Source organism: Platichthys flesus, chromosome 16, assembly GCF_949316205.1.
Source record: "Platichthys flesus chromosome 16, fPlaFle2.1, whole genome shotgun sequence".
Classification (NCBI taxonomy): Eukaryota; Metazoa; Chordata; class Actinopteri; order Pleuronectiformes; family Pleuronectidae; genus Platichthys; species Platichthys flesus.
The window spans coordinates 17,076,425-17,091,769 of record NC_084960.1 but is presented as its reverse complement, the minus strand read 5'-3'; the positions used below and the strand labels follow the sequence as shown (position 1 = coordinate 17,091,769).

Below are 15,345 nucleotides of genomic sequence, written 5' to 3'. Positions count from 1 at the left end.
CACTGGTCCCAGGCCCTTTTCACAACGGATGGTTTTGGGTCTGTCCCTCTGGATAACAACTTGAAAATTACCTGAACACCTGCAATTATCCAATCAGCCAATCACGTGGCAGCAGGGCAAAGCTTAACGTCATCCTGACATTTACAACCTCAACATAAACATTTCAAATTTAGTTTCAACATGGCACAGATGTGTTACAATTTTAGTTTTCGTTAACTTCTCAAATGATTTCATGTTTTATTAATACAAGTATGTTTTACTATTATCATCATCTATTATCTATTCATGAGCAGTGGTTGCCAGATTCATCAATAAGCTGTTACATCTTCTTCCAGATACATTGGAGTGCATATGAAACCTTTATATGCTGCTTATAAATTATGTATAAGGAGACTTTCAGTACTCTAACATGATTACACATTGACTTGAGGCCAATCCTTAATGTATTTATTGTCACAATCTGCAATAAAGTACCAGGAACGATGCACAGGACACACCTGCCATCAGCCTGTATAGTTAGCAAGTTAGCAGAGAGGCTAAAGTAGTCAAAAGCTATGGATCAATCAGAAACTTTCACCTAAAAGTGGACTAATGTAAACAATAAGTCCTCGGTTTTGTTTTCAGTTGTGTTAACTTTATGCCTCTATATTGTTAAAATGAAGATCAAATGTCCAACTATTCATGTGGTGTCCTAATTCTTCAAAACTGTGTCCAACTGTTCATGTTCCTGATAAGTTACCTGATGATGTAAAAACGCGGTGAAACATGATGATAGACAGCTGAGAATGGCTCACGTTTGGTCGAGCACATATTTTGGTCTACAAGTGCTCGATACTGTTGATGCATTTTTGACCATCCTCACACATAACCGTATATGCAGCCATATATTATGTATATTGTATATTACACATTATATCTGCACAGCAGAATAGTGCCCATCTAATTCCACAGATCCTCTGTTCTCTCTCTAAGCAGTAACCAAGTTCAGGTTATAGGTAAAGGACCGAACAACAGTTCATTGTAGCGTCTACACTTAACGACTTTCATAATTAACTCAGATGAGCAGACAGGGAGGCACCAACTTCAACTCTAACCAAAATTAACTCTTTTGCATATTACACCAGTGGCATGACATAAGGACACAATGTGATTTAGGAATGCATGCTTTAGGCTCAACTTTCCAATAGGATGCGAACAGCTACATGTAACATGGAGAGTGACAGCAATTCTAGCCTTTTGTGGATGTGCTATTGGAATGGGTGACACCAGTAGAGGAAGATATATGGAGAGGCTGTGGGAGGCATCTTCAGACTTGAGGGTGACAGTTGTTCATGTTACTCTGTTAGTGTATACATATTGTTTAACCGTCTGGTTTCTTTGATGCATCAAGTCTACGTTAAAATCTTCTTCATAAAACAAGTGCTGCCCGAGTTCTCCTTCCACCAGCTCCACAAAACTTCCACAACATATTACATCATTAGTGAAAGACGGCTGAGTTGATTTCCAGAATTTTTAATCTTCTTTTTGGATGATGTGGAGAAACTGTCCATCTTTATTTATAATCTGTGGTCTGAACTAACCACGACCCTTCAGTCGAAGGGTCTATTATCAAATAAGTGCATTCAAGGGTACAAACCCAGAACAAGAAGCAAGAAAGTACAAGTTCTTCAAAGCTAGAGCAAAACTACAAAGTGCTATAATTAAGTTCCATTTAAGTGCTACTAAATTGTTTTTTTTTTTTTTTTTTTTATCAATACATTTTTTTTAGAGGCGGGCCAATTTAAAATCGATGGCGGGCCGCAGATGGCCCGCGGGCCGTAGTTTGGACACCCCTGGACAAACCTCTATGGGATATTATGTTGCTTACCACTAAAGACATCCAAATTTAATAAACTACACACTCTGTGGTTTATTTTTTATTCAGTCTCATGATAAACAAAAACACCATATTCATAGCTTAGCATTGTACAATGCCACAAATGTAAATTATTCTTCAATAAAACCACAAAAAGCAAATAAAAGTCAGCAATCATAAAGTTCATTTAAATAAAATAACTCAGGATTCTCTCGGCGTCAGTCTTTTTATCGGAGCTCATGTTTTCTGTCTCTTTGCTTCTACATCATGTGTTGCTGACGCCTCCTGATCTCGTTTGGCACCTCGGCCGGCCTCGGCCACCGCTCCACTCAACTTCTGCTCGTTCGCGTCAGAGCTGCTTCCTCTCGGCTGTCTCAGCTCCCTCAGCTCCCTCTTCCCTCTTCTCTCCTCCATCTCTTCAATTTCCTCCGCAAACAGGGTCTTAAGTGCAGGAATGAGTCTGGGGATGATTTCAAAGTCTCCAAAGTGAATCTGAGAAAAGGATATGATGAGAAAGAAAATGGTCAATGTACCAACTCTGGTTTTTACATTCAGTACGGAGGCAGAGGACAATATACCTGATTTCAGCCTTGACACAGAAAGGAAAGATTCTCTAAACTAAAACAATAGAAACTCAAGAATGCAGCTGCTCAGGCAATAGTACTCTTTTCAGAATGAGGTGTATTTTTTTATGCGTGACCGTTGACATGTTTTTGGCATAGTGATGATGGATTTGTTGAGATTTACATCGTCTTTATCAGCAGATCTACTTAAGTTAACAAGGACGAGAACTTCCCCCGTTCTAATGATGAAGGTCATGTGTGTTGACCTTACATTGTTCTCTCAAATTATTATTTTGATGACAAAGAACAATCTTCATAACTGTAGTTGTATCATTTTTTGGACCAATCTCTACTGTATGTCAATTTTTATTCTATATTCTTGAAGCTATTCTAACTATTGGAATTATTTGTCTGCTCTCACCTGTATATATTTTATTAAGTGATTCTTCCTTTTATATACTGACTTACAGTTGAGAGCAGCAGGTAGATCACAAACAATTAAAATACCATTAAAAATTACAGCTTTACTAAAACTTAAAACATATATACTTTTTACAAAACCCAGGACCTTAAGTAATTTTACATTGGATTCTATCAATAACAGAAAATCTCAGTTCAAACAATAATTAAAACAAAGCCAATAATCTGACCAAATATATGAAGAATTAAATCATTGTTTGAAGGCCACAGCCTCTCTGACCATGATGTTCATCCCTTAATGGCCAGAGCATATGGATGGATTCGTCCTCCATGATACTGCACCATCTCAAACTGGCTTCATGTGGATGATGGGTAACATCAGTGGCCTGCCCCACTCACCAGATATACAGTAAATAAAACCCTCTGAGAAGGGGTAGATTGGCAGCATGAAGGTGCAGCTGACAATTCTCCAGAGATTATGTGACATAATCAAACAAAGTGAGAACTACCCAGGTTTAGTGTAGTTTCCCTAATAAAGTGCTCAGTGACAAGTCTTTTACACCAAAATTAGCAGGTACACGTTTGTTTGTTTATAAATTCAAATAAACTTTCTGAAAAAAGCTGGTGGCAGTCGAAGAGTTTCTTAGAATGATGATTGTATCTATTGCCATTGCAGACAAAAGCCAGATGAGAGTGGGTGTTAGACCAGTGGAAAAGGGGCTTTAGTGTGTCTGATTGCTGCATCCATGAGCCCATGTGCGGGTTAGAAGCAATTTCCCAAAACACAATGCGTGTGACCTGCACGTCTACATTGCAACTTACTTTCATGTGGTCGAAGGATATTCCAACTCTGTCGTTGAAGTCCTCGCTGAAGAGAGGGATCTTAGCATAACGCTGGCTGAAGTGGTTCAGCATTATGAACTTGGCGTTCATTTTCATGCCGATACCGATGGCCTGAGAGGTCGTACTGTCGGCAAAAACAAGAATCCATTAAGTCACAGATTGGCATTACGCAGCTTTCTCACTCAACTTGTATTTTTGTTATTTTCTCAAAAGGGACTGTTTCCATGTTTATATTGTTTTCCAAAGACATAAAATGATGCTTTTGTGAAGACAGACGCTCACTCTGCAACTATAAAATGTGTAGAAGAAAAAAATCAATGGCAATTGTCTGAGGAGAGTAAAGAAATTTAATAAGCCACTAAAAAAATAAGTGCAACCTCCAAGAGCCAATAAAGAACATTTCTTTAGCTGGCTGACAGCTTTAACTTCTCCAATTTCCCTTTTTCAATGGTTTTAAACACTTGCATAAATTACATTAACTGAGCCGCGTGGTGAAAATTTTTGTTTTACTCACCTGTGCCTCTTCTCCACAGCCTCCTCTTCCATCCCGTCCTCCAGCGTGGCCTCGTGTATGAGCAGGGTTGCATTCCTTCCTGCGATGGAAAGCAACGCATCACAGAGAAGCACTTACAGTCTCTTCCTGTCCCACAGGAAATCAATCAGGTAGTCGGCGTGATCAAGAACTGGCACGCCCTGTTTGTCTGGTGAGCTGAGCCATTTATAATGAACAGGCATGGGATACGCTCGCTGTCTCTGGGAGGCTTTTCTTGGACTGAATCCAGCCAAGCAATTTAAAGGGAGTCAATGAAGTGGTATCCCTCAGGAACCATTAGAAGAGCCTGCCAGCGATGAGAGTGATCCGAAGCACTGAGAAATATTGGATAAATTATTCAGAACATTCTGTGTAGTCAGGCTAAGGTTAAGATGGCCTTATATGAATCTTTGAAATATTGAGAGCGTACACTCAATTTGCTATTACCAACAGATTGTCTGTCTAGACACACTTGATTGAAATATGGGCTCTAATCACTCCGAGTGCTACTAACCGATTTGAACCAATCCATCGCAGGGCATGGTGTCGCCAGAGAAGGCCAATTTCCAGCCGGAGTTGTGCGTGAAGCTGCAGGCGAAGGCGTTCTTACAGTGACGCACTATGCACGTCTGGAACTGAGGCACACAGCAACACACAGAATTAGAAGAACACCTAGAAACCTTTTTTCTTTTAAAATATTGAAGGAGGCCATGTTCAAACAGACCTTCTGCAGATCGTTCTTCTTCAGGCATGCTTTGATGAGTGAACTTGTCCGCTGTGTGGGAGAATCAGCACGATCACATAGAAACTTGTTTGAGACGAAACTGAAAACAAGATAAGAACATTTTAAGACGGTCAAGATTTCAACATCGAATCAACCAGAACGAAAAAGTCTATGGTACACATAAAAAACTTAAGCGGAGGAAAGAGAAGCAGAGAAGAGATCTTGTTGAACTATGTCTCTGTTCAGTGGCCACTTAGGACATTTACATTGTAAGTATCACTAGAGCCCGCCTACAGCATGTCTAAAACGCCATGGACCGAAGTATCCACAGATTTTCTCGTACAGGCTTCAGATTAACAAGGATTTAAGTGATAAATCTGCTGTTTTTCTGGATTTTCTCTCACGAGAAAATAATCAACTCATATTTGACTCAAAATGGCACCATTTACACAGTCAGCTACAGGAAGTGGCGATGCTAATGATTCAAAAACTTCACCCACCCCTCCATTGGAGCAATGGAGAGTAGATCATAATTTTTCTGTGAACTATCCCTTTAATAGCTTGAAGCCCAACAGAATGCATCACCACGTATGGCTGCAGAAGGCGCTGTTGTTCAGTAGAAGTTAATATCTCTCTTTAATGTTTGGTTTTGGTCTTTTCCCAAGATTTCTTGATGATGAAGAAAAAAAACTGTACATCGGACCCATCCTAAACAAAAACTATTTTACATTCTGAAAGTGTGAAGCTCAAGTTTGAAATATGATGCTACGAGGTCTTTCGTGTCCACCTACTTAACATGGCTGAGGATTTCCTCGCAGTAGTCATGATACTGGTTGAGCCAGGTCATGATCTGGGACGGCGCAATCAGGTAAATGGGGCTTAACTCTTTTCCTAGCGTCATCTAGAGACATAAATATGAAAAAGTTAGTCAAAGGCATTATGTCAAATTCTTACACACAAAAACATGATCATAGAGTAATATCAGCGATGACCTTGTATAAATAGCAAAGACAATTGAGAAAACTTAACGACACATAATTGCAAAAACAAACCAGACAACATCAGCCGAATTGAATTCAAGCAACTTTAACATATTAAATGAGCGAAGGAAATAGTGTAATTGTATTAAAAATTAGATTTTATTCTTTACCATTGCTCTTTCCTTCTGGTACAACAGATTCAGCAGCCCCTGAGACAGAAGGGTTGGACATTAGGATCAGTATTTACCAGTGTTGTGTTCAGTTCTCAATTCACCATGATGCAGGGCTGCTTACTGTGTGGTGGTCAGCATGCATGTGTGAGATAAAGACAGTTGAAATCTTGGAGAGCGCTTTGTTCACGTCCTCCCCGTAGTGTCTGCAGAGCTGACCGAAGGTTCCCTCTCCACAGTCCAACAGGATCGACTGACTCGGGCTACAAACAGGAGTAAACACATGCATGAAGGAAAGGTTAGAAAAGAGAAAATCTACACTGGACAGAGGAAAATCCAAATAATGGTTTGTCTTTATTCTTGTGTTTCCAGGTCAGTTTTTCTGCAGGTTTTAACAAGTTAAACCAAAGACTTTTAAGACCATTATGAAAAAAAATGTAAGAGTACAACAGATATGAAGGAAAATCAGTATCCAAGAATTACGAACACTTTCCCATAATTAAAGATGAGGTGAGGTAGACGAGTAGAAAATAGCCCTGGGAACACCATGTTATTGCTCAAAACACTGACAGAGACAGTAGATGTCTAATGTCTATAACTCAGACAAGCTAAGTGAACCAAGACCCATTCTGATCAGGATGTTTGTAGACCATCAGTTATCTGTTCCAGGTTGGTCTTGTTTATAGTTTTATTAAAGCGTGCTAATATCTGCATATTACGTCTTACATTAAGCATTCCGCAAAAACATTTAAACAATTTTGAAGTGTATCAAAAATATAGTTAAAACCAACAATTAAATTTATCTTAATATTTACATCTAAGGCCTTAAATTCAGATGATTAGCCACTGGTATTGGAGTAGTAGTCACTGTAAACTGCTCACATAATATATATCTGGTTTTTCAAGATGAAGAAAAAACAAAGGTGCAAACATGCGAATACAGATTAGTCGTAAAAGGTGTCCTCTCCCTGCTCCTCTTTAATTTGTGTTTTGCAGTTTAAAATGTTGTACCTGAGGTCTGACTGAAGTAATAATAACAACAACAAAAACAATAAAGCAATTATGATGATAGTTTTGAAATCAGTCCATAATTTCCCCTTTTGAATTGAGTTTTAAAAAACAAAATTATAAGTCTCTAGAATGTCACTCTGTACAGGGTTTTTTGTACTTCCCTGACCTATACCACATCCTTCCTTACGTTTCATGGTTATCCGTCCAGTAGTTTTTGTGTAGTCTTGCTAACAAACTAACAGAGGTGAAAACGCAACCTACTGTGGCGGAGGTAGCTAAATAGGTTTATAATCCATGTCTTGGTTTGTGAATTAAATAAATAAGATCCAAACCTGATATTTACTAAGGTGCCACTGACGTTTCTGATCTTCATTGGAAGAGCAGATCCTGTTCCCAAGAAAACCACCTCTGGGTATTTTTCTCCTCGTCCTGCAGTAGAAAACATTTTAACACATAAATGTACAATGTCAGGAGTAGGCAAACATAAACAGGAAGTGTTATTAAAAATGTAGGAGAGATGTATTATTTTCTTGAACATCGCTTCTCTTCAATCTAAGACGTTTTGTGTAAAAGCTCAAATATGCCTCTGTATTTCCAGAGAACTGACCAGAAGGCTCTGCAGCATCAATGGAGCATATCTTCCTGCACTTTTCCACCTCTTCCAGAAAGTTTGGAACCTCGGAGGCCTCTTGCACAAACTCCTCAGCGTTGCAGGAGGGGATAGCATCTCTAACGAATGAGATACAGAGTCAAGAAGACACACACCACTGCCCACAAAAGCACCGGCAAGGGAAAACAGGGATTCTTTTCACAGCGCCTCCAAAGTGCTTGACAGAAACAGCACAGAAAAAAAAAGAACACACTGACACTAGTAAGACGAGTTTACAGAAGAAGAGGAAGAAAGAAAGAGGTTGAGGGCAATGGTCCATTCAAGATTGTTTTCTGTGACAAGGCGGCACTCAGAGCTGCAGAGTAACACAGGCTAAATTGGGGGAACTGAAGGACAAACTAACCTTTGCCACTCCATTACAGGTCTGAGCTGGAACTTGAGCAGGCACTCGGCTCTGACGTTAGGGACATGCAGGGCGGCCTGAGGCTCCTGAGGGAAAAAAAATACGGTTTAATGAGGTTTTCTTTTTGTACCAAATCTGATTCATTACTTTGAGAACTCTTGTTTTGAAAGCACTAACACCAGACCTATTTTGCTCTCTGGGAAAAAAAGTGTTTGGTTATAGACTTTATAGAAAGATGACAGGATGGCTCATAAAGGTGAAGCCAAAGTGCCTGATTGCCCCCTGGTGGCTGACGGCAGTATAAGTCAAAAACCCTGCCTCCTCTATGTTTACGGATGGGACATTAACCAAACTAAAAATTATAAAATGTTAAAGAAAATTCTAAAAATAAAAGCATTGTAGCACAGGTTTCATCCTAATCTGTAAAACTGATTTTCTAAACTCTCCTTGATTCAAAAAAACTCCCTGACTTCATCAGGGAGTTTTGCATGTGCAGCAGAAAAAATAAAGTAGATCCTAGCCAACGTGTCTGAGCCCGAACCCAAATAATCATTTAAAAAATCCAAAACTTTTACAGGCTAAGGTCAGGTATGAACACTGTAACCTCAACCATTGAATAATAATAAAGATGGACATCATGACAGATCCCAAAAGTGGAGCGTTTGGTGGCTGACTATTATTTGATGACATAAAAACTGGTTACAACATAATGATTGACAGCTGACACTGACCCACACCTGGTAGAGAGCATACACCAGTGGGACCTTGATACCTTGGCTTCAGCCCTTGACCACTACTGCAGACTCTGGCACCAAATGGTGTGTGCAAGATTGCAGTGACAGTATCCACAATATTTTTGTTTATTTTAGTAAAATGGAAGGAAGGGGAGCCGTCGTCCATCTTTATTAAAACTCCACAGTCTGAATTCTGAACTAACCACAACCCTTTGACTTGCTATGGGAAATTATGATGATGAATAATACTGAATCGGTGCAAGATGGCAGGGTTTGGTTTCTTGATAGTGGGAAAAGTGAAGAAGTGACATCCTTCTTTATTTACAGCCTCTGGTTAAGAATGAATAGACGTTGACCCAGTGCCTTGTTAAAGTTAATCATTGTCTGTCATGTGTGGATTCAACGTTCCTCTAGAAGAAAAACCTTCTCCATCATCAAAGTAAAGAAGTCTGACCATCTCGGTGGAATCAAAATGTCCAATTTGCACTAAATAAGACACTGTACTTCCTTGCAACAGGGCATGAAGGTGAACTGTTCTCCAGATATATGAGCCACATTAAGACAGACTAAAATTTCTGGAATTATTGTTAGATGTATAATTCAAGAAGTGACAGCATGTTTTACCTTTGTTTGTGAAGAGCTGAGTTGTGGAAAGATCTCGGGGTGAATCATGTTCAGCTGAGCTTGAATCTTGTGACTTCTGATGTTGTGGTCAGTAGAAACCTGCTCATTCAGGATCAGGTGTTCTGTGGAGGATGGAAACCTGCAAATACAGAGAAAACCTTAAGCCTCTGAACATCAAATGGTAATAATTTCAATGGAGTGTGGCTTTACAGCGTCAGATGTCACACCTTTCCATCCACTCTTTGTATTCATCGGTTTTCAAAACAGACTCTGGGGTCATGTGAACCACCAGCACAGCAGAGTCCTCCGTCCCTCCTGTCTGGTGTCTAGACGGGATGAGAGACTGAACTCAGTTTCCTTCAGCAAAAGACACAGTAAGTGTTTCAAATCTAGGTCTAAGATAATCAACGTCACCTCCTCAGTTGTTGGTTGGTGCAAACACCTTTGATGAACTCGTCAGACGGACACTCAACAACGATAAAGATTGGTCCGGGGTCAGTGGGAGTGCAAACCTGCTCAGGTCGGATCTATAAGGAAAAAACAACAACAACAACACTGTCAGCAGACACAACCAGGAGCTGCCATGTGAAATCTGAGAGGCTCAATTGTCATACAGAACCTCTTTGCCTTCGTATGTGATACTTTGGCCACACTTCAGAGCGGTGATGAGCGGACCGATGGCTGCTGTGCCTCTGTCAGGAAAAAGATTTCATATGAGTCAGGATATAGGGGACAAAGACATCAATATATTATTTAATCTAAAAATATTTAACCTTTTTGATCAATAAGTCTCAATTATGAGTTTTATAAATCTATTTGGGGTTTTGGATACATTTAAATAATAATTTTACATATGTTTTGTGGGTTCTTGGCAAAAGTTATTGATTCAATAATTTGTCAAAATGTTCTGACATTTTATGAGTAAAAAAATAATGAACAGATAATGAAGTTACAATGAGATTTTATATAAAAATTAGGATATGATTTATAGTATGAAACATACAGAGCTAGAATATACACGTAAGCAGGTCATGAAAATCCAATGCAGCATTGTATTTATTATCTTAAAAAAATATATTATTTCAATCCCATAAAATAAATAAATAATTATGATAATAGTAAGTCTATTCCCACAGAAACAAGGTAAATCCACTCACACTGGCAGTCCCAGCTCCCGGGCCTGAGGGACCAAGAAGCTTCCTCTCTTTGGGTGAAGCTGTAAAATGAGAAGAATGTTGTGACACAAAGTTCCTCGATCCGTACATCGCACTCACAATGAGATTAATAATTATAGTTTCCCACCTTACATATAAAGGCAACCACCAAAGACGTATCTCTATTCGTTGTACGTCTTTCACCTACAAGATATTAGAAACAAATAATGTTATCACTGCATTTTGAATTAAACATCAGTTTGACGTTTTCTCTCAAGTAGCAATACCTTCAACACATGAGGTCAGTACGAGGGATGGCTCATTTATTTTTAGGAACTGTACATGTATATTTATCAGGAACAATCCACATGAATAAATGTAATGCACCAGAGTTCCCACAGTTTATGGTCTTTGTAGAATTAATGAAGTTAGATATCACATTGTATCTTTGCTTGAAATGTCCGTCCCTGTTCAGTACAAGGTTTCAACACTGGGACCAAGAATCATATTCCTTCCAAGAAAAAGAAACACAAACTACATCACACCTGTCTCTGACCGATGGACCACACAAATGATCTCAGCAGAAGTTGATACATTGGCACCGTAAAGCTGACCTATTGGTTATTAACCTGTCATCAAGTAACAAGTTTTTCTTTTTTGGCATTTTTGTAAAATTAGGTCAAATGAAAGGTGAAATGGGAACACACCTGATAGTCAGAAATGTGATGTGTGCAGTCAGAGAGACATTGACCTTTGCCGTTCTTGAGATATCATGTTGATAAGAATGGGACGGACAACCTGAAAACATAATGCCTCCAGCCCCTGGCTTGTTACTGGCGTGGAGATATAAAAACATGTATTGTGAGAACACAGCGATCTTTGACCATAAAAACATAATCCAATCATCTTTGAGACCATGACAATGTCTCTATTAAAGTTGAAGAGATTCCCTCAAGGTGTTCCTGAAATATTGCTTCCAGGGCACACGGACTGAAAATGTATTCTGCGCAGGAGTAAAAACACAGTTCAAAACGTTTTAAATTTCCGTGGAACATTCCTATAGTGGAAACACACCACAGGATTACAACCTTCAGTTTTTCAAATGTCCAGCTTCCCAGGGACCCTCAGGAGGCCTCCAGGTTTAACAGACAGCTGACTCACCTGGACTGCGTGGACCACCGCCACGGCTGTTAGAGTCCATGTCGTCTTTCTTTGGAGAGACAGGACTCCGAGGGGGGCTGCTCGACCTGGGGGACAGCCTTCTGCTAGGCCCCCCTGACTGAGCTACACAGTGAAGATCGAAAAAGAGTCAGGAAAGATTTCTGAAGTCGAGGTTGATAATCGAAAAAGCAGAAAAGATTCTCAAGTACAAGGAGAACATGTGAACTCACCAAACACTGGCACTTGATAAACGGTCATTGTATCGTCTGAGTGCGCCTCATCAGTGTACGGTCGAACGGCTGCAAGAACCCGACACAGTCAATAATCAAAGTGATATCAACATTTTTATATTAATCTCATTCAGTTCAGCAAAGTCAACGTACACAGCTTGATGTCCTCCAGTGGTCCTGAGAACGACTTGATGGCATTCACATAGTTCTCCTGTGATTAAAAACAAAAGGAGAGATGGCAGATGTGTTACATTCAAACTCCTGCAGGTTTTGTTCATAAAGTACAATTCAGTTTCTCACCAGCTGTGGAGGTCCAGAGAGGACACACTCAGGGACACCGGTGTCCTTCAGAGTCAAGATCATCCCTGCAGAAAAGACAGCCGACACGGAAGAGTGTTCAGTGAAAGAAATACCTAGTACTTAAATCTCGAGCTTCAGTCCTACTAGCTAAGTAACTCATCCATTTTTTTTTAATAACTGGTTAAACATTCTTTGTTAGACTTTTTGTTTGCTATATAATGCAAATCTGCTCTTGTATGCGATAAATTCTCAATTTTAATTTAAGTAATTTTCATTGGTTTGGAGGATTTGCTCTACATCTAAACTGATGCTTTTCTTTAATTTATGAAATATCTTCTAAGGGTGGACTTTTCATTTGTAGTAACTGTTTTTTTTAGCCACTTGGGGGCAGCAGAAACAAGCTGTGAACACAATCCCCACATCAGTTGATGAATCTCCAGTGTTTACAAGTCACATGAGTCATGGTTATGTCCAACATTTGACTTCTTTCAGCATTTTGGGGGGAATATCAGACTATTTAGTTGCTAAATGTTCCCCAGCTGCTCTGCACCTGTGTCTGTCTCATGTTTGCCTAAATCTGTGAGAGCAGTTGTGGTGAACCCGACTGCGGCACCTCTCCTGTGTGGGGATTTTTGCTACAGGCTAATTTAAATCGTAAACAAATGATGGTACAAATTGTGAGAAGACTTACGCTGGATATTAACTGAACCCCCAAAAACCTGTTATATATATATATTTGATATAAAATCGTTTTTGTCCCATAATTATTGCAATGCAATATATAGCTTTATCCAGCCATAGTTTTCATAAACATTGGGCTCCTGAACATGCGTGTCTATATTCTTTGTATTGCCATAATATCGTCTTGTTATAATTCAATGTGTGGACTCGATCACTAGCTCAATCTGGTGCTACACTGCTTTGACATGCAACAGCTTGTGTTCAGGTTTTGTTTTAGTATAAAATGTTCTAAACCTTTTGTCTAAATGCTACTCATGACAGAGTGTGTAAAAACACCATCATTGTCAATAATATGGATTATTTTGTCATTTTAACTGCATTACTATCAGAAGACAGATGTTACTGACCTGATAAACCTCCCACGTTCTTCCAGCTCAGTTTGGTCAGGAAGATGTTGTCGAGACGAGCAGCTCTCAGTCTGTCAGATGAAAACACATCCATATTCAGCTTCAGTGTCTTTGTCCATATAAACCTTTAACATGTGTTTACACTGTGACAGAAAAAGTGACTTACTTGTGTTCTTGCATGAGTCTCTGTGTTCCTTCCCCACAGTTGAACAGGTACCTGCAGCAGAGAAGGGGGGTGAAGAGGAAAAGTGTTAAACTGTTAATATCTTTGTTTTGTCAGGGATTCAGAGGCTGCAGGACCTTTTCAGATTTAGTAATATCATAATGTCCTTAATGTTATTTCTTATCAAATATGACATCCAGGTGAGAACCATCTACTTCACATTTGGATATCATCAGCAGATATATTTAAGTAACAGTTTTTTTTACAGGCTAGTTTTTGAAACACATTGGGGTCAATTTGATGTTCATTTAAGACCAGTTGTGTTTTTATCAGATTCAAAAACAATAAAACTAAATTTTTAAGGTCTCTTCCAACTCAACAATTATCAGTGAGTTATCCTTAAGTAACAGCATTATGAATGATTATAACAGTTAACATTGCATTGCATCATAAGTTGGATTCTAATGTCATCAAGACCTTCAGAAAGTTTGGTCTTTGAGACTTTGAGATTTCATTACTTATATATGTCTTTTTGTACAGTAATTGTCTGGGATTTTTGAATTAGATTATTTGTGACATAATTAATTGAACTATTTTAGTTGGTTGAGGTGAAGCTAGTTTATCAATAATTAATATATACAACTGGAGCTTATTAATTTTTTCCATGTGGATTAAAATGCCGTTTATGTTCTTGAACAATACATTATGATTTTCTTGTAAGGAAAAATAGTAAAAGAAAAAGTTATGACAAGACTTTTCTGGTAGTTTCTTTTCTCTGTTTAAGTGTAGAATGTGTGTATGTTTTGAGAATTTGACTTTTAAAATGAACTGAAGGAGCCAGAGAGGGGTAGTTGAGGGAAAAACACAACTTTCTCCTGGAGCAATTAAGTACAGGGAAAATATGAAGTGTCCTGAAATGCAAAAACACATGTGGGTGGAGGTGATACTAATCTGGATTGTTATTGACATGCATCTGAAACCAGTACCTGTTGTACTCGGAGAAGACATAAACGGACGCAGGGGTGTCTCTGCTCCCTGCACCGACCACCTGCACGTAGACGGTGGACGGTCCGTGAACGTCCCCTCGCTTGCTCCTGTTCTCCCGGGTTTTCAGTCTCCTCAGCGGCTCCTTCTGCTTCCCTTTCTTCGGACCCAACTGCTGCCTCGTGTCCAGGTTATTACTGTCCCCATAACTGCTGCCGCTGTTAGTCGCCATTGTTCGGAGAAACTGTGAAAGAGTTGGAGAATAACGACGAGTAGCAGGGAGAACTCTGCCTTTCACAAACTCAACCGTCAAACACCTCAGGCTCAAACGAACCGTATTCATAATAACAACCAACCTCGGTATTTTAAATAACCTTCAGCGCCGACACGTTAAAGCCTCAGTTAAAGTCTGGAAACGCATCTCTACGCGCTGCTTTAGGTGTTAGTGACATAAGAGACGTTCAATGGACCTTTCCTCGTTCACTGACACATGTGAGTCCATTTCCGGCATCTAAAGATGACGTCAAACGCGTCTTATCGCTGATTGGTGTAGGGGATTGTTTAGCAAAATGTACAGACCAATCATAAAGGCTGTTGGGGGGAGGACTATGAAGGACAAAAAAATGACACAAGAATAAATAAATAATACAGTTTGTGATGAAAGGGGCTATTTTTGTATGTCCACATTTATGTATTTATTCATTTATGTATGTATTCACCTATTTCTGTATAAATAGTTAAATGTAAATAAAGAAATACACTTAGAAACCATTTCATTACATTCTGAATTATTTCT

General features: G+C 39.2%; 1 protein-coding gene across 2 annotated transcripts; it reads right to left on the bottom strand.

The window, feature by feature from the left end:
* Nucleotides 1-1,900: 1,900 nt before the first annotated feature.
* Nucleotides 1,901-15,046, bottom strand: elac2 (elaC ribonuclease Z 2). 2 transcript variants are annotated; one of them, XM_062408648.1, is made up of 25 exons: nucleotides 14,906-15,046; nucleotides 14,552-14,793; nucleotides 13,569-13,619; nucleotides 13,403-13,473; nucleotides 12,315-12,379; nucleotides 12,168-12,225; nucleotides 12,015-12,083; nucleotides 11,785-11,907; nucleotides 10,772-10,827; nucleotides 10,627-10,685; nucleotides 10,089-10,161; nucleotides 9,884-9,996; nucleotides 9,697-9,795; nucleotides 9,470-9,608; nucleotides 8,112-8,197; nucleotides 7,706-7,827; nucleotides 7,431-7,527; nucleotides 6,212-6,350; nucleotides 6,088-6,126; nucleotides 5,729-5,838; nucleotides 4,938-5,037; nucleotides 4,728-4,848; nucleotides 4,196-4,274; nucleotides 3,661-3,805; nucleotides 1,901-2,347 (listed from the first exon to the last, which is right to left on the bottom strand). In XM_062408648.1, exons 2-25 carry the CDS (start codon nucleotides 14,779-14,781, stop codon nucleotides 2,093-2,095), a joined length of 2,499 nt encoding a protein of 832 aa, XP_062264632.1. In that variant the 5' UTR covers nucleotides 14,782-14,793; nucleotides 14,906-15,046; the 3' UTR covers nucleotides 1,901-2,092. The 2 variants fall into 2 exon arrangements, with proteins under 2 accessions (XP_062264632.1, XP_062264631.1); XM_062408647.1 differs by having other exon boundaries at nucleotides 14,552-15,046.
* Nucleotides 15,047-15,345: the final 299 nt, after the last annotated feature.

Coding starts and splice junctions, on each gene's coding strand:
- elac2 (XM_062408647.1), bottom strand. CDS start 14,892: ATGAATACGGTTCGTTTGAGCCTGAGGTGTTTGACGGTTGAGTTTGTG. Junction 13,620..14,551: donor GTCTTCTCCGAGTACAACAG/GTACTGGTTTCA, acceptor TCTCTGCTGCAG/GTACCTGTTCAACTGTGGGG. Junction 5,038..5,728: donor GAAATCCTCAGCCATGTTAA/GTAGGTGGACAC, acceptor TCTTGTTTTCAG/TTTCGTCTCAAACAAGTTTC.